Raw genomic sequence first — 25,694 nt, 5'->3', positions numbered from 1 at the left:
AGCTGGAGCCTGCCAAATGGTAATAAAAAAAAGACTTCCATCTTGCACAGATTTGTATCCGCAAAGATGACTTAAGACGAAAACCTTACTTGCCTCTCTTGGACTGAGGACAACAAGCTCTGAAATAATGTTTAAAAAGCCACATTAGTATAACAGGAACTGACCATATTAAATTATGTACTCTATTACGAAATTACACCAATTTAAAACCAACATATCTGTTTGAAAGTGTGTGTGTGGGGGGGGGGGGGATCAGCACACACATACACAGCAGTATCCTCCAATTCTTTAGCGCATGCAAGCACCATTTACAGTCTGTGATTGATTTCAGCAGAGACATTTCGTACACCACCAGAGAAACATTCATTTAGTCATACGCCACCAGACTCTGGGAATCTCCCTTCTGTCGGACGACTCATGCTCATATATGACTTCATGCGACCCAACCGCTCTTTTCCTCCTTGTTTTGACCTGAACACTTCCCTGTCTGTTAACATGGGCTGGCTGTCAAGGTCTCCTTCGTCCCTCTCCCTCCCTCCCTACCTCCTGCCCCCATTGACACTTTATGCCAGAGGACCACTTTTCTCCTAATAAAAAAAGCTGGGCCTCCTCAAGCAGGGGCCTCTTTTCCAGCCAAATTCTTGATTCCCCAAGTGAAATGAGGCATTAAAACAAGACTACGCAAGAAAAAAAATCCTCACCATGTCCTCATGCACTGTGAGGGGGGTAAGCCCCTCTGGGCACTGGTCAACTAGTAAAACCACCAAACCAACCCGAACCCAACAGTTGCCACTGCTGTTTACTTTTAAACGCCGTAGTTGTAAACTATTAGTTAATAAAAAAAAAAGTAAATGGACTGCATGGGCTATTGTGCTCCTGTGTTACAGTACCCAGATGAGTAGACGTTCCAAAATAGCCTGTTCAAAAGGCTTTCTTCCCACTCCTTTTCTGACTGCCTAACGTATGATTTAGATCACATAAGGGGGGCACCCGGATTTAATTCATACGGCCTGGATTCCATTCAAACTGAAAGAAAGGATGCAATTCTCAGGACGTAACTACAAATCACTTTGTGTGTTGCGTAGAAATATGTTTGAGCGTTCTCAAAACGATCTAACGAGGTGAAAAAACGTATCTCAGCCAGCGCTCCGCGAGACAGCCGTTAGCCCAAGAGAGGAAGCATAATTTGTGTGTGGAGACCCCGTGCGCTCAGCGGGTTGATGGCTCCGCACGGAAGAGCCACCTTAAGAGATGAGTTTGATTCTCTGCTGGAGCTTTTCCTGGCGTCAGCTAAAACAAACCAAGCCAAGCTTGAACTCTCGGGCTGCTGCTGGAAAATCCCGAGTTTCCGGCCTGCCCATTGGTCCCCGCAACCTTTTTTTTCCACCAAAGTTTTCTCCTCCTCCACCCCTGCAGCATACGTGTGCCAGATATGAGCAGATCGGCCGCTCTATTTGTTGCATTGTTTAGGTTGCCTGCCATTCAGAGGGGGTCATGTCAACACGAAGGACTGTGGAGACCACGGTCGAGCACAGCTGGCTGACTGAGATAGAGAGAGAGAACAGGAGAGAGAGAGAGAAAGGGAGAGAAGAAGAGAGGGAGGGGGGAGACAAAAAGGAGCACTGGGAGTGAGAGAGAAAAGTCAAGATCAGACTTGAGCTGCAGCATAAACTTTGGTCTCTATTGTGTTCTCCCTCTCTCCCCCTCCCCTCCCTCTTCCCTCTCTTTTCAAACAGGATTGCAATGCAATACAACTGGGATTAATTTTTCTTTTAGAAATCATCAGATTTGTTTTTCCATGTCATGAAGTAATATAGACTATATTTTATTAAGTCTGAGTTTTACTTAAAAAGTATATCAATGTGTATTTAGAAAAACACACGTCATATATTCACCAAACCCTCCCACTCATGCTGTGTCCATAGTTAATTCGGCCAAAGTTAATCTTATCGCAGTTTGTTCTTGTAAGAGAGTTTGAGATGTGGTTTACGGTCAAGCTGTTTAGATAACACTTTAATCAATTGTTATCTACTTTTATGTGCCCATATCTTCCATTTGGGAGTGAAGTGAAATATTGTGCAATAATTTCCTTGTAGCAAAATCTTAGAACAAGTCAGTGCACAACCGATTGAGGCCAATCCAGGTGTCTCTGGTTTCATTTTCATACAGTATTTCACCCCCCGCTTTCTCAACAACCACAGGTTCCTCAGTGATATGTAGTTTCTTTTTTGTATCTTTCTTTTGGTGAAAGCAGATAAGCACTGCTAAAATTAGACCTGATTGGAATCTTTGGTTTACACTAAGTACCTGATTTGGACTTGGCTGTGAGTCTGACTCATGAACTCGTTTGTGTGTGGGGGTGTGTGGGGGGCTGTCTCGTGTGTGTGTGTGTGTGTGTGTGGGGGAGTAGGCTGTCTCAGTGTGTGTGTGTGTGTGTGTGTGTGTATGTGGGGGCGTGGGCTGTCTCAGTGCGTGGCTCTGTGGGTCGTGGCCGCTTCATCTGCTCCTCATTACGGCCACTGATCAAATCGCAGCACGACATGTTTGGCCCAAACAAGGCTGGGCCGAGCACTTATTTGGCAAATTGCTCGCAACTGTCCACGGCTCCACCTCTGCAGCACCACAGGCCTGCGTGTCAAAAATCACAAATTAGACAACCAAACGAATGCGCACGCCTGCCTGCACACCAAAATGCACAACTGTGTAGCTCTACAAAACTCTCACCTCCAACGAAAAAAGAGCCAGATATTGAAATGAACAGAATTGAGTTGGGGGGAAACATCTGCTTAGAATAAGGATGTTGGGTCTGGAACATCTTACACTGATGTTACAGTGTAATAATAGTGGACTCTGAGTGTCCAATGCTGCAGCGGTTACTATGCCACAAGGGCTTTGTGAGTGTGGCGGAGAGCTGTTACATGCCTGCTTTTAGGGGCCCTAAGTTTAGCCCCTGGGTAGAGTGAACACATCGTCTATCACATTACACCCACAAAAAACCTGTATGAAATGGCTCACTAATACCTGTCGCACCTCATCATGCTCTTCCCCTGTCTGTGAACAGGCGAAACATGACTCAAATTGCAGCTCTGGTTCCGTGGAGACTGAAATTGCATATTCAGTCAAATCAACTTGGAAGCAGATGATGAATAGTGGATCTCTTTAGAGTTGTGTAGTGTACAGTAGGCGGGGGGGGGGGGGGGGGGGGGGGTTCTCTGTTTTTTATGCAGATTGTTTTTCTTCCCTCTTCAGGATGGATTTTCCCTTTTTTGGCTGTTAGGGAGGGGAAATGCCAGCTTTCGCGCTGTCCTGTTTGATGGATTCAAAAGAGGCCCCTCTAAGCTGTGGGCAGAGGTCGACTAGAAACTGAACACTTCAGCACAATAAATCAGATGACGAAAATACCCCCACCTCTTAAAAATACAACAGCGAAAAACAATAGGGCCCAAATTCCCCCCCTTGGACATTCATGTGGGGGGATCAGATTTAGCCCATGTGTTAAATATTAAAACACAGAACCCGACTTCTGAGCTCTAGTAAATGTGTATGCATTTGCATGGAAAACAGTTTGGCCACAATGATATGATGGTATTTATCTTAAAACAGAAAAACAAAATAAATGGAAGAGTCAAAAACATTACATCTTAATTCTAGATTTTTAGAAGAATAGGTGGTCAGATTATTAGTGCTGAGTTGTCAATTGTTGAAGTATGGGTTTACTGTGAAAGGAAACTGTCATTTACCAACAGCAGCAGGGACAGCCTCTCAAGGTTTCGGAGAAAGGACTGTGTTCCTGCTCGCTTTTTCCTTGATCGCCAACCTCTGCTCCGCCTCCATGTTTTTTCATATGTACTGACTGAAAGAATTCATCTCCAGCTTTTGTCTAGGACCTCTGCAGCGTACGCGATGGTCAATATGACAAGCTCACATACTATGCAATATATCGGACTTTTACTGTTGGCAGCGATTCTTTTGCAAACAATTGCAGTCGCAGTGACATTCATATACTTCAGCAACGTCCTGACGACGGTAAGACAAACGAATTAGTCGTTTAGCATGTTCTTGTGTGTCAGATAAGAATGCCTATTCTCCCGAAGCAGCAACTTTTCAGTTACAGTGTTTTATTGAAGACGTCTGTCTTTATGGGTCTATTTGTAAACGCGATGGCTTATGCATTAAATTTCGCAATATGGGGCCATAAACTTGCATTTCAAAGAAAAGTAGGCTGTATGAGGTGGGGGAAAGTCAGCAATTCTGCAAGGCGCACCGTCCGATCCAGCGCTCCTTGAACTTTAACTGGATATGTTCCAACAGGGTGCTCAGTGGACTCTAAAAAGAACTAAGCAACCACAACGAATTGGTTCTTAGTTCAAATTAATACTGTTTTATGCTTAATCACACAGCGAGAGTGGATCAAAAATGGCAGATTTGATGGTTACTTGAACAAAGCCCACTTAATGCTTATTTACCTGTTTGAGAGATAAATTAGGGATTAGAATGTGTTAGTCACAGTTTTTGTCATTACATTTAGGCCTACTTAATGATACTTCTGGGTCAGACACAGCTTCTTTCATATTTTTACCTTTTTATAGGCTATGTTATAGTCCCAGATTGTTATCAAAATGTAGCCAACAATGTGGGATATTTTCTTTTTGAACATTGTCCATTGTAACGGCAGAACATGGTCTGTTATTGTTGAATAAAGGTGCACTTACAGATTTCTTATAAAGTGAAAGTAAATCGACATCTCAACCTGATTTACAGATGAAAGAAACCTTCTCCAAAAGCAGCGTATCATGCCTGATGCGCGCCAACCTCAGAACTATCAAGGGTATCGATCCAAGCGCATCAGACCTGAAAGACGACCCCTGCTGGCAAGTCACGCAACAGCTGCACTTCTTAATCGAGAAGGTATCAACTTCGTTGGGGTGCTGAATCTGCTAAAGCTAGCCAAGGGATGCACAATGAATCCATTTACCTCCAGTATACAGTTTCCCTTTTAATTAAATGAGGAATTCGTTGGTTGGACAGGGCTTAACGTTTGCGTTTGTTCATGAAAATGACTTTTTAATGGAGTAATATAGGCTACTGCAAACATTTCTGTTTAATTTAGATAGATTTCTCTACAGTTGGATTTGTGAATAAATAAACTCTTCCATTCTTTCCAACCCTAGTCAATGTCAAACCGCTACCAGAAGGAGATCACCTCAGCAATTAAAGGTACTGGCATCACCCTCTCATGACTTTGCACAATATGACTCAGGTTGTAATTCCAATCTGGAAGGTTGAACTTCTATTTAACATAATTGTTAATTTCTTCCCAGATGAGGTGAACCGTATGCTGCCTTCTCTGGTAATCCAAGACCAGGAGACCGCTCCCCGGCCCAAGATTGCAGCTCACGTCACTGGCAGTTTGCCTCCAGAGACAGACAAAGATTTAAGAGGTAGGTTTCCAGTCCTTCCAGTTCCAATCATTTAAAACGCATTTACTCATTTTGTTTTGAACTGGTGCTAATAAGACTCAGCCAAGGCACTGAGGAGTGTGGTCTATATAAGGCTCCTTCATGTTTAGTCTCCACTGGGTTGTATACATCCTTGCTCTTACGGTTATGTTAGCAGTTTGTTCTCTGTGCGGTTGAAGAAAAAAATCATGGTACCCATAAGGGTCTTCATTGTTCACAAATGCTGGTGTTCTACAAATAAAGTAGACTTGTTATCTTTCAGAATAGGACTGACTACTCAGTGATACAGGAATGCTTTTAGCTGGTGTTTACTCATTCTGAGATTTTATCATGGCAACATACACAGAGTTCTTTCGAGGATTAATGTCCAGATCTCGGAGTTCATGGTTTTATAGATAGCTGAAATTAAAAAAGTTGAAAACGTGCAACACTCACTCAGCAGTGGTGCCTAGTCAGCATTTATGAAAGTGTTGGCTGTGTCAGAGTGAGGAAATGCAGATTTTGCTGAAACTTGAAAACTATGGGAGTTACTATCCGGGTCCAAGAATTTCTCTTTTTTTGTTCATTTTGCTTTTCCTGCACATTAGGCTAAAACAAAAAAGGTAGAAAAGCCGGTATGTAATTGGAGAAATGGCTTTGAAACTTATATCCTTTCCCTGTCTACTGCCAAGCTTTTAAACAATGGTCCTTTTTTTCTGACAGGCCGTACCCATAATAATAAGCCTTGTTTTGGCCCCAATGTTGCAGGTCCTTCTAACAGGAAGGTCCATGGCCAGAAGATCCAGTCCTGGGAGTCAGAGAAAGGTTTGGCCTTCCTCCAGAATGTGCAGCTCAGTGACGGCGAGCTCGTAGTGCCACAGGCTGGTCTCTATTACATCTACTCCCAGACCTACTTCAGGCACATGGCCTCCCTGGAGGAGGAGGAGGACGAAGAGGAGGCCGGGGAGAACTCCGGGAGCTCTGTCCGGGGCAAGCCCATGCTTCAGTACGTCTACAAGAAGATGGGCTCCTACCCTGTGCCCATCTTGCTCATGAAGAATGCACGGACCACCTGCTGGTCCCGAGACGCAGAGTACGGCCTGTACTCCATCTACCAGGCCGGGCTCTTTCAGCTCGGAGCTGGGGATAGGGTGTTCGTCACGGTCAGCAACGTGAGCACGATTGACATGGATGAGAAGTCGAGTTTCTTTGGGGCCTTCCTGGTCAGCTAGTGTAATGTTGGCTGTGCAACGTCTAAGACTCTGCCTTTGCTTTGAGCTTCACTGGGATGAGCCAGCTGGTTGGCACAGGTTGTCGATTGTCTAGCCCTAAAATGTGATGGACACACTGGTGCCATTCTGTGTGGCTGTAGGCTTATGGATCAGATGTAAATGTGTGTTGAACTACAGTCCCAGATGAAGCACTGCAAATAGAGTGGTGATTGTAAGCACTTAGAGGTGAGTCACACTCCTCCACTCCACACCAGTGAGTCCTCTGGTAGTTTGGAAGACCTTCTTTGGGAGCTGAACCAGAGAGGGGAGATGAACTTTGGGTGCAACTCGTATATCACCCCTTCCTTGAGACACTGTGGAATTGTCTGAGCTTGCCGAGAAGTTGTGGAAACAGGCTTGCCACAGAAGGGCTGAGGTGGTTGCCTCTCCCCACCGGAGATGACAGGGGGTGGGGCAGGCGAGAGATCATAGGCTCTGCCCTCTGTTGTTCTGGAGAAGAACGGGTCACGATGATGTGATGGCAGAACAGGAAAGTCGGACATCAGCTCATTTTCCAGGAGTGTTTCCTCTCCTGTCTGCCTTTTGTCCCAAGAGCAGAGAATTTATATGTAGCAATGATTAAAGACTTTTTGTATGAATGCAAAATGCAGTGGCAGTACAAAAAGTATTAGTTTGCTGCACTTTTTTAAAGTTGAGGAATAAAATGTGAATTTGTACCTATTTCTCTGCTCATAATGTGTAAACCAGTATGTACTTTTTTTTAAATCATGGACTCTGATATGTCTTGTTTATATTTTGTTTTGAGGCCTTTGATTCTGAGGAATTCATATTCTGATGTAAGATATTACAAGGGAAATGTTAGTTCACTATTCAAGCATCATCCTACCTAGCTCTATCTCAGTAAAGGAAATCTAATAAGCCTGAATGTTTGTAAGGGTGCAAATACTGTGAGATCTTCGTCCCTGTTAATTATGTGGAATAAAAATATTTTTCTATGAAAACCCTTTTGTTTTGGTTTCAATCGATTGTTTAGATACATTTCTTTCCTTTTATATCTCAGTCCAACAATAACTGTAGTTTGTTATCAGTAAGGAATAGCTTGGGGGACATGGATGGTGTTATTGTCCTTTCACAAATGTGAATATACACACATAACAACTATCATTCATCAAGTTAATTTGTTTATTGTTAATGTTGTCAAAACACGTTGAATAAAGTTTGGACTTAAATAAGTTTGTGTTCTCACTGTTTATTTAAAGACAAATACAATATGAATTTTATTAAAGACCTTCTGTGTGTGCTGCAGAATGACGTACTATTGTATGAAACATGGAAACCAGAGCCATATTAACGTTTTTCATGTGACGTATTCTAGGTTCTATAGCTTTGTTTACATCCAGCCGGTAGGCAAGGGACAAGTTGAACCCATTGAACATCGTTGTCTGCAGCTTCCTCTCAGTAGGCTACATCTTTGTATTTCAGCAATGTCAACATTTCAGGCATCAATAAAGGTGATGATGAAACGTTATCCCATTGTTCAATATTTGATAGTCTGCCACAGGAACGTTGTTTCGCTAAAATCGCCCTGATTTGGTGCATTGATCTGTATCGATAACGTTATGGGAGAACCTGCATGTAGCCTAATGGTATCCTAACTTTTTTTCTCTGTTCAAAACTCGGTTTACACGAAGACAATAGCCTTTCTTAGAAGCTGTGAAATTTGACCAGAAAGGAACATGTCTTCCTTCTGAAAGCTGACACAAAATCAAACAATATTTGATCATTTAACTTCAACTGAACAGCGACAGGTCTTGGTAGGCAGTAGACTCAGCAGACGTTAAAACGGTAGCCTACTGTTATAGCCAGAGTCAGTCAGCATCGTAACATTAATGGCGTTAGTCATGAATCCTGTAACATATTATATCATATAACAGCGATGGCTTATTCGTACCTTTATGGCTCTGAGGGGAAACCATTATGCAATAATAAAAATCGGAAGACCAATTATGACATAAAAAGAGGTGACAATTCACAAGGGAGGTGATGCATTCTATCATTTGATTTAGAGAATTCAAAGTAGCCTATATGCTGATTCAAAGAGGATGCACATTATTCAAGTTGGCTCTCATCTGTACAGCAGCATTTGAGCATTATTTTAGGAATAATACAGACTTCCTCAAATTGTTCGAGGGAGGCATATGTTATCTGGCATCGGTTCATGGCGAAAACACTACAAAGCCTTGCCAAAGCCTTCCTGTCCTGGCAAGTTCCACTGAATATGTTACTTGGATACCCCCTGACCCCGGTCCAAGCCAAACCACTGAATAATTGTTTCATTAGAGACAAGAGCAAGCATGTGTGTCTCCTCAAAAGTTTGCACATTCGGCCAAACACTATGGCTCCATGAGACAGAAGAAAGAATTTAGGGCTTGGACAGGAACTCTTGGAACGCTTTGGAGAACACAATCAATTTGTCTTTACCACGGGTCAATGGTTATTAATCTGGCCATATCAAACACTTTTGGCATGCACATGTAAAATATGTCAATGTATAAATGAATATGGTTACTTATTATTATGATTACCACAAGAGAATGTTAATCAGACAGGAGGCTTTGATGATGGTGATTACTGAAGGGTTCACATAAATGTCACTGTTATTATCTCCTCTATAAGACTACTTGGACACAAACTATTTGTTTGATCTTGCAAAGGACACAGTAAACCTGGCTTTCGGTTAATTGCAGTTGCAACAACCACCCGAGGCCACATGTCACTATGGAATAGACCAAGAACCTAAATCCCTCCCAACTGAATCTTTCCACACCTGTGCCACTGGACCATAATGTATGTAAATGTAAATCAGGTTTCTAGGCCAAGTATACTTACGTATACAAGGAATATGGTCTCTGCATTTATCCCATCTGTGAATTAGTGAACACATAGTGGTGAAGCACACACTAACCCTGAGCAGTGAGCTGCCTTGCTACAGCGGCGCTCGGGGAGCGGTGAGGTGCCTTGCTCAAGGGCATTTCAGCCGCTCCTTCTGGTTGGGGATCGAACCCAAGGCTCGGTTACAAGCCCGAAGCGACCAGTAGGCCACGACTGTCTCAATTCTTGTCTCAATCCCAAGAATGTTTGGCAGGGTCTGTGGTCTAAAAACAGCTACAGCTGCAGTTGATACTACACACATTACACAACTACACTACAACTAACTTTCAATATCAATATGGCAGAATTCTTGAATGTGGAACTGCACCGTTTGTTGTTATGGATGTCAGGTGACTCATTTTTGTCATTCTGTAAATTGGCTGGTCCTACATGGCATTGCTTTAGATGGACTTTCTCTTATTAGATGACCTCCAAGGAGTCACCTGCAGACCTGATCATAGGCTAGGCCCAGCACCGACAATCAAGGTCTTTGACTTTGCAGTCAGCTATCTTCTTCCATTCTCTGTCCGTGAAGTCCACAAACAGAAGAGGGGCCGATACAAAGGTCATTGTCAATGTAAAATCAGTTCTGCTCTAACAAAGAGGAGAAACAAAGTTTACATGCAGCATTGCTCAATGCTCGCTGAATAGAAATATTGTGTGGAAACTGTTCTGTGCATTCACCTTACATCACCCAAGATTCCATTCTATGCATCAATCTACAGCGTTGTTACTGTCTTGCATTATTCATTAGTCATAACTGCTCTGTTTACTCTCAGATGAAATGCCACACAAGACAACCAGTTATGTGCCTTCCTGGATGGCATTCTTCACTTTTCTTGAACTGATCTAACACATCCAGCAAAAAGGCCATACTCCTGGGTCAAGGCTTTTACAACAAATGTAATTGTACTATGGTGATTTTAGAATTAGTTCAGTTAGTACACATTTCCTTTTGAACTGGTTTTAAAAACAGGACTTGTTTTTTGTTGATGATCATGTTGCCATTAATAGGAGTTTTTTCTAGTGACCTTGACCAACTCCATGAAGTTGACCTCCATGAAGAGTGATATTAATGTTCTAAATGAGCTTCACATGCCTGGAAACATGGGAAAGCATGTTTAGTTTACATTTCTATCACATTTAAATCCAAAAATACACCCCTATTTAATTTTGTGCTTGGAAATTTCATACCACAGAGGACAATGACCTCTAGCTGACCTCAGAAGTCCAATTGAGAATGCCTCCACATCTTAAATCAATACTTATGTCAAAACCGGCAAGTGTAATGCTTTTGTCATCCTTGCAAATATCTAAAGTTCCCCTCTCTTTAAAAACTCCCGTATGTGACTGGCTATGTTGGAGACTTCAAGGGTAATTGCCTACATGCCACACACATCCTGGGAGGCTTTTCAACCATCACAACATTTCCAGTGGACCATCACCTGCGGACCAGTGGACCATCACCTGCATTGTTTTAGCGTACCTGTTCACACGGACCTCGTTGGGTGTTACTACATTCCCTCACTCTCCACCTCAAGCTGGTGTGTGGTGAGCGTTCTGGCGCATAATGACTGGCGTGCATCACCCAGGTGGTGGTAGTGAGGTTCCCTGGAAGCACTTTGAGTGTTGAGAAAAGCACTATATCAATGTGACGTGTTGTTGTTGTTGTTACAACTTGTGAATGAGCATGTTAAAATGCTGAAGGATTTATGCGTTTGTCGAAGTTGAATAAAGAGTCACCCTGCTGTGCATAAACAAGATATTCAGTGTCAGAGAGAACATGAAAGGAGCAGAATATAGCAGAAGATGCCGTTATTGACAGTCTAACAGAAATAAATGTGCTGGTTGAAGAGCCTTCCATGGCATAAAGTCCATTCTTGGAGGAGACAGTTTAGCAGAATGTGTGCTGGCCTCATTAATACCAGCTCTACTGCATGTGTTATCTGCTCCTAAATAAGTGACAATGGGCATTGACACTACTCATCCACTATACAGTACACCCTGCCATGCAAAACAATTGTACAGCATTTACATCTAGCCAGTGTAGGGCACTTTTTATGACTGACATTATCATGACAACAGCTCCTCATTCAAATGTTGCCCCTAGTTGAATGATAAGGAGATGTTGATTTTTCATACATTATTTCAAATTTCTGATGTCGCAGTGAGCACCACTTAGCAACTTAGAGAAAGGAAAGAGAATAAAGTTTATATGAGCAGATTTCAATAAATGTTGGAAGGATTCTTTATAATTCAAGTTTACTTAATTTCTTTACCTTATGCGTTATGGTTTGTATAATACTGTTTTATTTCCATTAGGCTGTTGATTCATTTGACATTATTGTTTATTATTGATATTCTCCTTAATATAGTCTTACCATGTCATTGTTTTTTATATTATTGATTAAATGGACATTATTGTTTATTATTGCTTTTCCCCTCATTTTCATTGCTTATTTTATTAGGCTATTGATTGAATTGACATTGTTGTTTATTATTGCTATTCTCTTTATTATATTTTGACCAACATTCTAATCTGTTCCCTGTTATATTTTAAATATTATGTTGTTTTTGTATTTGTGTGTCGCTTTGTACAAAGGCGTCTGCAAAATCCCATAACCATAACCAACCATAACCATAACGTAAGATAAAAATGAAGCCTATTTATTATGACCGCCGCGCAGTGAAGATGCGGTCATATAGAGTTTTTTTCTTCCTGATTTTGTGTCAACGATTCCAGGGACACTGAAAGACCGGGGTGCATGAAACATGTAGCCGCACAAGGATGACACAGAACCATTGTTTTGTGTTTTGATCTGTCAACAGAATCTCTGTGTGGTTGAACAGGTTGAATGTGGTTGAACACGCACATGAACAGAATCTCCGCATGTTCGTTCAGACACAAGCTCATTTACATAATGTCCGTCGGATATAGGCTACTTGGTGGGGAGCAGTAGAACAGCCGGCTAAGTTCGGACTTCCAAATGGCCGTTAATGTTCAGATACGGCCCAACCGTTTAACATCCGCAGAACCTCCGGTCTTACATGCAGGTCTGAAAGTGGCTAGTGTTTTTAAGAAGCAGTACCCCCGTAAAGCAGTGGGGCGGACTCTGTATCTCCATCCACCCTGAAGCACTGTGCTGATACAAGGATACAAGGAAGTTTATTGTCACATGCATATAGTTACTGGATGTAAGAAATGCAGTGAAATTATGTCTGGTGTCAGCCTATTTGTGCATTTGGGGGGGGGGAGGTAAAAAGTGCAGTAGAAAAGGGGTTTAGTAGATTAAGTGGCAAGGGCTGCATAAGAAAGGTGGGGGAGGATTGGGATGGGGGGGGGGCACCAACAAGGAGCACCCAAGAGCAACTGATCAGCTGTCTCCTGTGTTTACCGACATATTCAACACCTCGTTGGAGACATGCCACCTCGTTGGAGACTACAGAGCTTTGGCCTTGACCTCTGTGGTCATGATGTCATTCGAGCGCCTCCTGCTGTCCCACCATCATCCCGGCTAGGTTGCAGGACAGTCTCTCCCAGCTGAATGTGCCTGATCCCACCTGCAGGTGGATCATTAACTTCCTGTCTGACAGGAATGGATGGGCAGGCATGGCTCAGATCATTGAACAATCAGCACTGGAGCCCCGCAAGGCTGTGTTCTTTCTCCCCTGCTCCACTGCACCTCCAGTCTCAAGTCTGTTAAGCTCCTAAAGTTTGCGGATGACACCACCCTCATTGGACTCATCTCTGGAGGAGATGAGTCTTCCTACAGGAGAGAGATTGACAGTCTGTTAACCTGGTGCAGTGACAACCATCTAGAGCTGAATTCTGCCAAAACTGTGGAGATAGTTGTGGACTTCAGGAGGAATCCAGCCTCACTAGCCCCCATCATACTCCATGACTCCCCAGTGAACACTGCGGAGTCCTTACGCTTCCTGGGAACCATCATCTCACATGATCTGAAATGGGAGCATAATATCAGCTCCCTCATCAAAAAAGCGCATCAGAGAATGTACTTCTTGAGCAGAAGTATGCTCAAGTGCTCAAATGCTGTTGAGGAAATTAAACCTGCCAAAGTCGATGATGGTGCACTTCTACTCTACCATCATAGAATCCATCCTCACTTCCTCCATCTCCATCTAGTATGCTGCTGCCACTGCCAAGGACAGGGGAAGACTTCAGCGCATCATTTGCTCTGCTGAGAGAGTGATTGGCTACAGCCTGCCTTCTCTCCAAAGTCTGTACACCTCCAGGACCCTGAGGCGGGCAGAAAAGATTGCTGCAGACCCCTACCAACCCGGTCTTTTTGAGAAACTCCCCTCTGGCAGGAGGCTGCGGTCCATCATGACCAGGACCTCACGCCACAAAAACAGTTTCTTCCCCTCTGCAATTGGTCTCTTCAACAAAACATAGCCCCCCTTTCTGCATAGTGTTTTTGTCCCTGCATCTGCACTTTGTCATATTTGTTTATGTATAGGCCTATATTATATTATATTATATTATATTATATTATATTATATATTAGCCTGACGAGCCAGACCCACATCAAGATGTAGGGTCTGGGAACTTACCGTTGGCACTGCTCAATTCAAGGGGCGGGATAAACGGTTGTCTTTCAAATTTCCTCTGCACGCAATAGGATAGCGCTACAACTCATGAGTCCCATGCATTTCCCTACCAGTGGAGCTAGTTGGCTAGTTGATCAAACTTTTGCCAATTTAAAAAAAGCTTAACTCGAGTCACGATTCAAAGACCACTGTTCGCCAGCAGCAGCATCCATCTTTTTTTTCAAGTAGTAGGAAATTCACACGGAGCCGCCGCCGACTCTATACACGATGTGATTGGCCTGATAGAAGTTTCATTTTTCCAGCTTCCAAGCCAGCGGAGAGTTGCTAGACTACCCGGGCTGCAAATTACATTTGCTGCTGCTAGGGTGCATCTAGATTTCTAGGCTAATTATATATTGTATTTAAATACATCTTATGTGTCTTGCACCATTTCACCAAATTCCTTGTATTTTCTTTTTCGTGTGGAAAAGAAAAAAAAAAACTTTCTGATTCTGATTATTTTTGCGGAGAGAATGTGCAGGACTGAGCAGCGGTCGGCTGTCATATTTTGTACCGCTTTGCGGTACATCTAGTTTATTCTTTTAAATGATTCACTATTTACCTGTATTTAGCTAGTAATGTATGTGCAGTTATTTATTTATCTCCCCCCTCTTGAATCCTACCAGGGCCCTAGGGTGCAGTGTTCAATGTTACTGAGCTGCTGTGGCTGGACAGTGTGTATTCACATTCATGTATATTCTGGAGGTATGTTATGCTGTATGTTGTATACTCTGTCCGGGCCCGGGGACAGTTGCAACATTGTTTGGGGATGGTTGCAACATGTTAAAAATACAATATATTACAATATATGTCAGTGCAGCAAAATGATTATTTTTGTATGTAAATACAAGTTATGTAAGTTATAATAATATTACAGTGTTATTTATTCACCAGCTTTGATTAGATGACAATTATAGATTTGTCTAGATGAGTAGGCCTTATGTGCAGATGTCAAATATTGAAATTGATATAAAATACAGTAGGACTTTAGTGACATAGGAAGAATGGACCAATTTGGGAGGCAATTCACTTTTATTTAGACTATTGTCATGTAAAACATGTTTTTAAAAATATATATTTTATATTATCATATGTATGCATTGTACGGGACAGTTGTTGCAACTGTCCCCTTTCCTGTCAGCCATGATAAAACCTGATGTGCTAGCTAAACAAGGGGACCTTGACACATGCTAACCATAGTAGCTTAAAGTTAACATATCACTCATTTAAATCATATAAGTTTGAGCTGAATCACAAAAACAGTGACAGCAGTTTAACAGAAACAAAGCTCAAGAAAATAAATACTTTCATACCTAAAAAACAGTTTTTTTACAATAAATCCTGGAGCAGTTCAGGAATCTCCTTGCTTTTTCTCTGCTAGGGGGGGCATCCAACTGAGCATATGCAGTGTGAGTGTCATCACTCTACCTTGTTTCTGATTGGAGAAAATTGACATGTTGCAACCATCCCCTGTTGCAACTGTCCCGCGGTCTCCCCTATACCAGAAGTGAAATTGAACTTAAATTGGTGCAGTAAACCCAACCGATTTAACCTTATCAAATTGTTTCAGGAGTGCAGAAATCACATATTTCTAGTAAATGAAGGTTTTAAATGCAGTTGTTCCAAAGACATACGTCCATGGTATCTGTTTAACCCTGTCACCATCAGTGCTGCCACTGTGGACTGCATAAGTGATAAGCAATTGTGATTAGATCCTGTGTTTATGGTGTTTCGGAAGTTCGTGATTTTGGTGATTTGTTTTTAGTGTTTCGGTGTCAATGGGATCCTTTCACAAGGTGACATTATGAAAATGTTCACAGGTTATTTCCTATGTTCAACCATTTTGCCAATGTCATGGTCTACAATGAAACGTTTGAGTTTACATTGAATTTTATTTTTCAAACGTTTCATTATACTATCAATTATAAACGTATAATTGTAAACATAGCCTACTAGACCTAGCACTGTACGGAGCCCCAAAAGGGACATGGTGGGAATACATTTTTAGAGCTCTCGCAATAGTTTTGCATTCCCCCCTTGCAATAGATTACGTTTTGCGTTTTGCAAAGTAAAAAATATTGCAAGGGAAAGCTACTATTGCGAGAAAACGGCAAAGTATTGAGAGGGAAGGGGTACGGAGCCCCTAAGGAGACATGAGCAAAAAAAAAAAGTGCTCACTAGTGTTAATTTCGTCAGACGAGACGAGAGGAAATATGTTCGTCAACGACCTTTTTTTTCATGACTAAGACGAGACGATGACGAGACGGCAGTAATGTCCTGAAACACTGACAAAGACTATCTTAAGATGCATTATTGTTGACGAAAAAAGACGAGACTAAAATGTTTTGCATGAAATAAAAACTAAGATAAAATCTCCCTTCATGTTCGTCTACAAAATGAGAAGACAGAATATCTAGCTGTTATGTTTTCAAAATATTCCGAATGAGTTTATACGCAACAGCTTTCCTGGAGGCTAGTCTACGTGCTGCTGCTGCAACCCTGTGGCTGCAACACGAAACTACATGGAACAAGAACACTGGAGATTTCTGCCAGAGTTAGCAAGCTAACTACCTAAGCTTTATGCCACAATGCTACATACCCAGAAGTTGAAGCTTCTCTCATACAAATGAACATCCCCCAGAATGTCCATACGAAAATGTTCAGCATGTAGGCTAATGTCAACTATTCATCTAGTTAGACTGATGATGCAAAGTTTGCTAGCAAGTAAGCTAATATGGAAAGTTTGCTAGCAAGTTAGCTATGGCTAAGATGGAGAGTCTGTTTGAGGAATGTGTTGTGTTTGGGCGCATATCGCCATCTAGCGAGGCGGAGTAAAACATTAATAGTTTGGCCTACAACAGTGTTTCTCAAACTTTTTCAGTTTCAGGACCACTTACTGTAACTAACCCTAGCTAAAAAAAAAAAAAAAAAGATTAGACCTACTTCAACAGTAGCCTATAATTAGTTTACACAATAGGCCTACTCACTGAACCACCTTGCTTATTGTCTTTGCACTTTGCTTATTGTGTCAGAGGATTCATACTGTATGATTTAAATTGGCATATCTTACATAGACAGTGTTGCCGAACTGTTTGGATTTACATACAAGTTATATTGCAAACAACTCATCTATATTATATTTTACCACGTCTGCTCGCGGACCACTTGGGATAGCTTGCAGACCACCAATGATCCCCGGACCACACTTTGAGAAACACTGGTCTACGAATATGACAGTGGTCCAGTCAAATCTTTTACTGTCTATGGTCAAATCCCAGCCGAGCTATAACTGTAGCTCGACTTACCTGTGCATGTAAACATACTGACTGACAAAAAATCAGAATGAGTAATTATAACAGACGAGTAGCCCTGTGGACACACAATGTTGTTGGAAAATTGAGATGTGTGAAACACTATTGGACTCAAATGGTAATCAGAAATAATTTGTTATAAAAAAGACTAAAATGTGTTGACTAAAACTGACTAAGACTAAGATACCTTTAGTTTTCTTTTGACTAAAACTAGACTAAAATGACGAGACTTTTAGTCGACTAAAACTTGACTAACAAAAATGATATTTGAATGACTAAATATGACAAAGACTAAAAAGGACATTTCGTCACAAGACTAAGACTAAGACTAAATTAAAAATAGGTGATAAAATTAACACTAGTGCTCACACAAAACGTTCATGTGCTCACGCAAAACTTTCATGTGCTCACAGTGCCACAGTCAGCAACGAGCTCCGGTTCATTAGAAAGGGCGGCTGTTAGGTGTAGTTCTCCTAGAATTAAACTAACATTCTCTTTCCTTATGTTTAATAGGCTACATTCATTCTCCTTGCATTTTGTGTACATCCACCTATATCCTTAAAGTTGCCAGATTTTTGTAGTTCTGTTCATAAATGAAATTAATATGGTCTGATCCAAATCAGTGTATCCCATGCGCCAGAACAGATGACAAGACTTCAATGTCCTCATAATAAAGACCTAGATTATAGTATAGGGTGTGTGTGTGTGTGTGTGTGTATATATATATATATATATATATATATATATATATGCGCTAATGTCCCCTTAGGGGCTCCGTAATGGGGAAACTAAATGAACACTAAAAAAAAATCCCACCTCTAAAAAGATAATAGGCTCATGAGCCTTCAGGGGCCCAATAGCGGGCTCCTCAGTATATGGACAAAGGTGCCTAGCCCATGTTGGGTTTAGCTAATGTCATGAAATGAAACTTAAATATAATTTAGACCGATTGTTAACTATTATCAACGACAATAACAACACCTGCACAGCCTCCACGTCAGTTTGGGACGTGGGGCACCGGCAATGCGATGATGGTGCGTCTTCATGTAGGCCTACGCCACCTCATGTTGGAACAAAATCTGGGAAAGATTTTGCAGAATTTTTCCAGTAGTAGACTTGTCGTCACTCTGTAGTAGGCTAGGCTACATGTGAACTTTGATGTTCAGCGATGTCAATGTGAACTTGAAAATTTGCCGGTTTTTGTTGCTTGTTCAAGCGCCTCACGACAAAGGCTACTTTTGAGTAAATATGTCGTTTAATTCGGATTAGCCTATGTGCGTAGGCTATGTTTAACCTTTGCTGTCATCCGTGTATTTTCTTACATTCGATCGGACTGTAAAGCACATTCGCTTGCAAGTCAGAAGAACGATAGCATCACTGAGAACGTTCCCATTGTTCAGACCTCATGAACGCACCACTTTCACAGCTGGGCGCGCTCAACCTTCAGGCCGATGGCAGTTCTAGCTGCTAGATTTAAAAAACATATGATGCAGATGTGATATGTTATTTGTAGCCTATATCAGTCCAGGCCGTGTGACCAAACAGGCCTGGCCGCGAAAACGCATTTATATGTAGAAAATATCCATGCACCTACCAGTAAGATTATATAAAATGTTAAGCTATTGCCTTTTTCATGCGCCTCAGACTTGGCAGATTGACCCACACATCTGTGATTGTATCATTCCCAATGCTATTCTGCCGACTTGTGGTACTTACGTGTAAAAACAAGGACACGTTATTTGTCATCCCAGCAGCAGTATCCAAGATTATCTCAGCCATGCGTACAATGTATCCATATGCAGCCTACTCTGTACACCCCGCTCAATGACAATAATTAGCTTTAACACACCTGAATACATATTGATTTTACACACTAATCATATTTCATTAGAGCAAGAATAGATTTGAGGACATGTATAGCAGGGGTAGGCCACTGACAACTAAAGGTGTCAACAGGTTTTTTAAGGAGACATGCTACCCATCATTTTATCTTAACACTTACCACCATGTTCATATGCTGCTTCTTATTAGCACAAGCATGAACTAACTTCTTATCCAGCTTCTTATAAATTAAATGAAAGTATAAACTCATGGTGCATTCCACAAAATCTCCAGTCAATCTGAAAGTTCGCCCTAAAGGCCCACCCATCACCACATTTATTTGCAGACATTAAATGACGCTTATATCAGTCATCCAGTGGCACCATCTGTTCTTCAGTTCTTTAGCTGTTTACAGTAGGTTGTGAAAGTGTGGCCTACAGCTCAACTGTTGATAAAAATGTGTAGGCTACATGTCACTGCACCAGTTGCAATTGGTCCTGAAATGTAGATGACATGGCAGTCAACAGAAAAGAGTCATAAATGAGTCACCAAAGCAAGAGTATGTTTTTGTTTTTGCTTTTTTGTGGAAATGTTACATTTATATTACAGGTATTTAAATGCCCCAAGGGAGGAAAACAGTCTGAGACAGCAAAAATAAACTAGCACAAACAGGACAGCAACATAATTTAGACAGAAACATACTGCATCTCAGTGATTTGCATCTGTAGAAATGGTATCCTGATGATGCCCTAGATGGACCGAAAATCTATGTTAGGTGACATCCAATAAATACTGCAAATGTTGTTAATGTAACTTATAAAATAAACCATAAAATGTATTCTTAAATGGAATTTTTTTAAGTCTTGTGTACAAAAAAGTTTTTGTCTTTTTTTCTTTTTAATATAAATACAACCAGTCTCTACTGACATAGCAGGTACCATTTCATATGAACAGGTCTTGCCTTCTACCCTGCAAACTCAATGCTTTCTTCCACTTTATGCACATAGCATGACCCACAACAATGAGGTCAGGTTTATTTCCTTGCTAAAGATCGTGCCTTGTAGATCACTTGTAGAATTTTTTCAAAAATAACCAGCAAATAAAAACTCCAACTGAAACCTCTTGACTTACAGTAACAACTCTTCATTTCTTGTCTACCAAAGAGTGCAAGACAAAAACAAGAGAAAACAACCGAAAAAATGTTACAAGTGATTTACAGGCACAAGCTTCAGCAATACCTAATAAATTTTACCAATCAATGTGAACTGGAAACAAAAACCACAGTAGCTGCCTTATTGTGTGGAACTCCGCTGGCTGCTTCACCTCCATGACTCCTCTGCAGTGCCACCTCACAAAGTAAAAAACAAACAAACAAACAACAACAAAACAAAAAAAAGGTGTGAGCTGGGCTGGAATAAGGGGGCGATGGTGAGTGAGCTTGTCTTGGCGGAGAGCTCAACAGTCAAACCGCATGTCTAGGGCCTCATCAAATCCCTTGTCGTCGTGGGAACCCGCTGATAGAAAGGAGGGCACAGGCGAGCCAGCGGTCGAGGTCACGTTCAGGACACCACTGGCCGGGCTCGCACTTGGGTTCCGCACCTGTATGCTGGTGACGTTGATGCCCAGGGTTAGCCGTGTCTGCTCCAGAGCTTTCTCCGGAACGGCAAAGGCCTCCAGCTTTTTCTCACCATTGGCCATGTAGGAGTTCTGGCAGCCCCTGCATATACAGTCCAGGCAAGCCTTGCGATTAGAGTAGCAGGGGCAGCGTTGGCCGCGGCATGTAAGAACACTTGGGTTTTGAGTGGCCCTGCCGCACTTGCAGCCCTTCTTCTCCTGGGGCTTCTTGTAAACCACTTTTGTGGGGCTCCCTGGAATTGACGTGCTGCTGGAAGTCCGCTCTTTTGTTTTGTCCTTGGACTTTGGGGTGCCCTGTTTGGCCTTGGCGTATGCCTTTTTGGGCCCATGATGGTCCTGGCTCTTTTTGACATTTTTGTTGTTGGACACTACCAACGTCTTGCCCACTTTTGACAGCCCCCCACCATTGGGAACAGACGCCATGTGAGGCATCACTGGTGGCACCTTGGATTCGCATTTGATAACGACAGGGGCAGAGGCTCCCAGAGGGATGATGCTGGAGATGGGTAAGGGCTGGATCTTTTCACTGTCACTTTCCGAGCGCGAGCGCTTGCGACTGGAGCGAGGCACTCGGGGTGTGACAGCAGAGCAGGACATGCCTGAGGAGGGGTGCGAATGTTGGTGTTGGGAGTTTGGGTGCTGGGGTGCCAGGACCTCTGAAGAGTTTAATGGGAGTGAAGGAAGGGGCCGTGGGGAGTCAGTTGATGTGGTGTTGGTGGAGCTGTTGGCTGAACAGACAAACGGCCCATTCAGGTTCCCCGAGGAGTCCTGACTGGGCTGCAGGATGGCGCCGCAGTCCTCCTGGGTGAGGGGTTCTGGCTCCAGAGTCCTGAGCACCTCTTCCACACTCAGGAGTAGCGTGCCCCCACTGTGCTTGATCTCCTCGCCAAAGCCACACATGTCCATGCTGCTGGGGCTCAGCTCATCCCCTGCAGCGGCCACCGCCTCCGATACATCCAGCTTTCCCTCAAACTTGTCCCGTTTCATGGGACCCTCAATGTCCACGGTGAGCTGGACGCCACCTGCTGGTGATGGTAGACTGACACCGAGTTCGTCTACATTGGCGAGTCCATTGCAGCCCTGCAGGCCGTTGACCTCCAAAGGGCTGAGGGGCTGCTCGCTTCCCTCACTGGCCGGTGGGTGGGGAGGCTGCACCTCTTCTGGGTGCCTCTCAGAAGTGGAAGGTGCTGGGGAAAGGCGGCTCAGGTTCAGCAGGAGGGCCACGTCTGACTCCTCCGTGGGCGAGTCCTCAATCAGCGAGAGGCCATCATTAAGCATCGCTAGCAGGTCCGGAGACTCGCCAACTGCACTAGCGATGTGTGGGGCGAGAGGGGAACCGGCAATGTACTCGCATAGCTTCCTATAGCAGTCCACCAAGATGCACAGCTGCTTGTTCTCTGCAAATTGCTCATAGTCCTTACACCAGCTGCATGAGGGCTTCATCATCATCTTCTTGCCTTTGCATGCTTTACAAACATAGTGCTGGCATGATGAGTTGGTTGGAGCAATTGGATCTTGAAGCAAATTCCCTGAAACAGAAGCAAGTAGATCAAAATCTTGTTAGTCAATTTTGGAGCGGATCAGACATAAGGGGTGGCCGGAATGATTTAATTTATGTTTTGCTAATGTTATGAAACAAGCGAGTTAATTAGTTCTGTGTAGTTTTGTTAAGAAAAAAAATAATCAATTAAGGGAGGCACATGAAAAACCAAATGCATCATTGTAACTTGGACGCAAACTCCATATACAGCTTGTAATGAAGCCAATAATAACGACTAATAACTAAGAAATAGATGGTCACAATACAACCCACTACGCAACACTAGGTATTTTCTTACAGGGTTTCATGCAGAATGTCTCGAGCCAACAACAAACCCACGGAATTAGCTATGTCCACTTCCGCTACATTTGCACTTCAAATGTTCTACTCAAATAACATTACTGCAAAAAAGCACGCGACGTATCAGAGGTGACAAGATGACGACTATGCATAGAAATGTCAAACGATTGCGCACGTACGTCATCATTTTGATAATGTGAACGTCGATAGGGATGTTTACTGGCTGTTCATGTAATATAGTGGGTATAGCTATTTACTAACCGTTTTAAAAAAAATAGACCATGAAACATATGCTGGTTAGCAGTGGGCCGAGAATGAACAAATGTGAAAACATTAAAGCTTACATTTGAAACAAGGGTATAATTAATTGCCACGGCATCCTAAGGAGAATCGGTGTTGATTTACTCGGCCTATGGGGGCGTGTCAAGTCAAACTAGCCGGGATGCTAGGGCTAACGTTAATCACATCTAAAAAATTATAGACAAAAACAAATCGATACTCACCGCAAGCCAGGCAGGATAGAGACTGCCTGAAGAAAGGTAACAGCTTATAGAGTTCGGCCAAAGCCTGGGGGTCCCGTGGATCGCACTGCAGCACCGAACGACAAGCTGAAACGTAGAGAGTGGTCGCATTCACCGGGTTCATCTCAGCAGCCTCGCGCTAGATAGATCCAGTCCTGGGAGAAATAACGAACAGCACCAGCACCACGCAGCAGGTCCTCCAGCGAAGTGTCTTCTCAATGTCCACAAACAGTCGTGTTGCTGGTGCGTTGGACCTGACTCGCAAAACCGTCGAGTACAATGTCCACGGAATGAACAGGACATGCGAGTCTGCCAGTTAGCATGGATTGATAAAAAAATAAATATAGCAGATCTGGTTACCACAATGAAATGCTGATACGTCAATATTCCCTGTTATGTACAGGAAACACGATGTGATATAGCTAGCTCACAAACTAGCTCCGGAGCATAGCTATTGATAGACACGCACATATTAGTCTGCACTCGGAAGCACAGTGGAAATCCTCACAATAATGGCCAGTCCATTTTCATCGCTTTCCCCTCTTCCACGGCACGAAATGTGCCCAAAGAATCATCATCGAAAAACTTAATAGTCAACAAATTCCGATGAGTCAGAATTCTCAAAATAAAATATCAAGAAAAAAATGAAGTGTTGCTTCATTAAAATCGGCCAATCGTCTTGCATAAAATTCCATGAACAGCTCGCTGTCGAGGTCTAAATTCAACAACAATGCATTGGTGGCGCTCTTCAACTGGCGAGCTAGGGCTAGCTTCCAATTACCAGTGCTGAGCAGGTTGTACCAAATTCAAACCGAGCTCGAAGATAGTTTCGTTCTCATTTCCTTGCTTCGTTGTTGAGAGTTAGCTTCCAAAAGTCTTACGAGATATTGTCCAGCAAAGCAGCAAGGTAGTATTCAATACAGAAACATTCTGCTAATCAGTGATGATCCAAACGTAGGCACAATTTATGTGTTATTGCCCCCCGCTTTTCATGGCGCTGTCGATGCAAAAACAAAACAGGCCCCGCTTGGTACAAGTTCTCCCTTTGTACCCCAATGAAACGGGGTTAGCTTACAAACGTCCTAGCGAGCAAAACAAAAACTGACCATGCAAGGAAATGCACGAGGTACAGAGAAGGACATGCACAACGCAGCAAACAACCCTACAAACGAGCGATTAATAGGTTGCAGTCTGTACACCGGCCGCGAGTGTGGAGCTGCGGCTCCAGGATATCAGGAACAAAAATAGGCCGCTTTTCTTCTTTTGGATTTATCCAGTCGTTTCGCCTCTTTTTTCGATGCGTTTCGAACGTTAATGCCTTTTTAAGTGGGCATAGATTGTATCCATGAACAATTTTACGTCAATTCCGATCAAAAGGAATATTCAAGGCGATAATGAAATGTATTTGTATTTGAAAAGGCTGTTAGAGCTAGCTATGGAGGTTTCTCCCCTCCCTTTTCCTCCGCATTAGCACAAGGAGGGGGCGCTGGTGCTCAATTCTCGCGAGAGTTCAAGATAGATCTCGCGATAATACTCTTCACCACATTATATAAAAACCAAAACAGGCAGTCACAGCATCAGTTGAAGATGCAACACTTCCTTCCTGTTGAATATTGTCCCATGTGTCGTGGGCTGTTTTGAGGGAAAATAAAAAGGCTAAGATATAGCCTGCGTTCATAAGGATCATTTTCACGCATTCCATACTAGTCTATAAAACGGCATTGTTCTGATTTCTTACCCACTACTGTATTTTAAAATATACAATATATATAGTATTTGTTTCTTATGCTTCACCAGAAACAAATGCATAAGAGCTAGTAGGCCTGTGCAATTGTTGCTTGTTTTGTTATATATATATATATATATATATATTTTTTTTTTTTTATCATGTCAGCTCTTTTTATATTGAACACCCTGTCACACTCTTGTATAGCCTAATTATTTCTTTAACGAATGCTCCTACCACATGGATCTCAGAAAAATATAGCCTAACATGAATTGAAGTCATAGGCGGATGCCGCTTCCATTACTTGCTTAAAAAATTAAACAACAAAAAAAACTGTGGCCTAGTGTTGCTATTTCCAGGCGAAGCCTGAACACCAATTTCAACTTTCACTTTGAAATATAAATTCGGTCACTTGCCATAGCCTAATGAATGGATAGATTTGGCTACACATAACAGATATATCAAAGTTTTGAACAGGGTGGTAAGGCATATGGACTTTCTACATGTTCTGGCATGACATATCACTATGAACATACATTAATCAGCTGACGGTCACAAATGCATGCTCACGTACAAAAGCTAGAGCTGCTGCCACACAATTGATTTGGATTTAATGGAAATGTAAACTGTA

General features: G+C 42.5%; 2 protein-coding genes across 2 annotated transcripts; one reads left to right on the top strand and one right to left on the bottom strand.

Moving 5' to 3' along the window:
• Positions 1-3,820: 3,820 nt before the first annotated feature.
• Positions 3,821-7,902, top strand: tnfsf10 (TNF superfamily member 10). Its single transcript, XM_042067884.1, has 5 exons — positions 3,821-4,026; positions 4,762-4,908; positions 5,172-5,217; positions 5,322-5,441; positions 6,207-7,902. The coding sequence occupies exons 1-5, from the start codon at positions 3,904-3,906 to the stop codon at positions 6,668-6,670; spliced, it is 900 nt and encodes a 299-aa protein (XP_041923818.1). The 5' UTR covers positions 3,821-3,903; the 3' UTR covers positions 6,671-7,902.
• Positions 7,903-19,901: 11,999 nt separating this feature from the next.
• msl2b (MSL complex subunit 2b) lies at positions 19,902-24,819 on the bottom strand. Its single transcript, XM_042068225.1, has 2 exons — positions 23,320-24,819; positions 19,902-22,505 (listed from the first exon to the last, which is right to left on the bottom strand). The coding sequence occupies exons 1-2, from the start codon at positions 23,459-23,461 to the stop codon at positions 20,797-20,799; spliced, it is 1,851 nt and encodes a 616-aa protein (XP_041924159.1). The 5' UTR covers positions 23,462-24,819; the 3' UTR covers positions 19,902-20,796.
• Between the last annotated feature and the right edge of the window lie 875 nt (positions 24,820-25,694).

This window comes from Alosa sapidissima, chromosome 17 (assembly GCF_018492685.1).
Source record: "Alosa sapidissima isolate fAloSap1 chromosome 17, fAloSap1.pri, whole genome shotgun sequence".
NCBI classification, from domain to species: Eukaryota; Metazoa; Chordata; class Actinopteri; order Clupeiformes; family Clupeidae; genus Alosa; species Alosa sapidissima.
This window is presented reverse-complemented; position numbering and strand designations above follow the sequence as displayed.

Excerpts from the sequence above, each read along its gene's own strand:
- tnfsf10 (XM_042067884.1), top strand. The coding sequence starts at position 3,904 with ATGGTCAATATGACAAGCTCACATACTATGCAATATATCGGACTTTTA. Across the intron at positions 4,027-4,761 it reads TCAGCAACGTCCTGACGACG|ATGAAAGAAACCTTCTCCAA; the intron begins GTAAGACAAACG and ends CCTGATTTACAG. Across the intron at positions 5,218-5,321 it reads GATCACCTCAGCAATTAAAG|ATGAGGTGAACCGTATGCTG; the intron begins GTACTGGCATCA and ends ATTTCTTCCCAG.
- msl2b (XM_042068225.1), bottom strand. The coding sequence starts at position 23,461 with ATGAACCCGGTGAATGCGACCACTCTCTACGTTTCAGCTTGTCGTTCG. Across the intron at positions 22,506-23,319 it reads TCTATCCTGCCTGGCTTGCG|GGAATTTGCTTCAAGATCCA; the intron begins GTGAGTATCGAT and ends CTTCTGTTTCAG.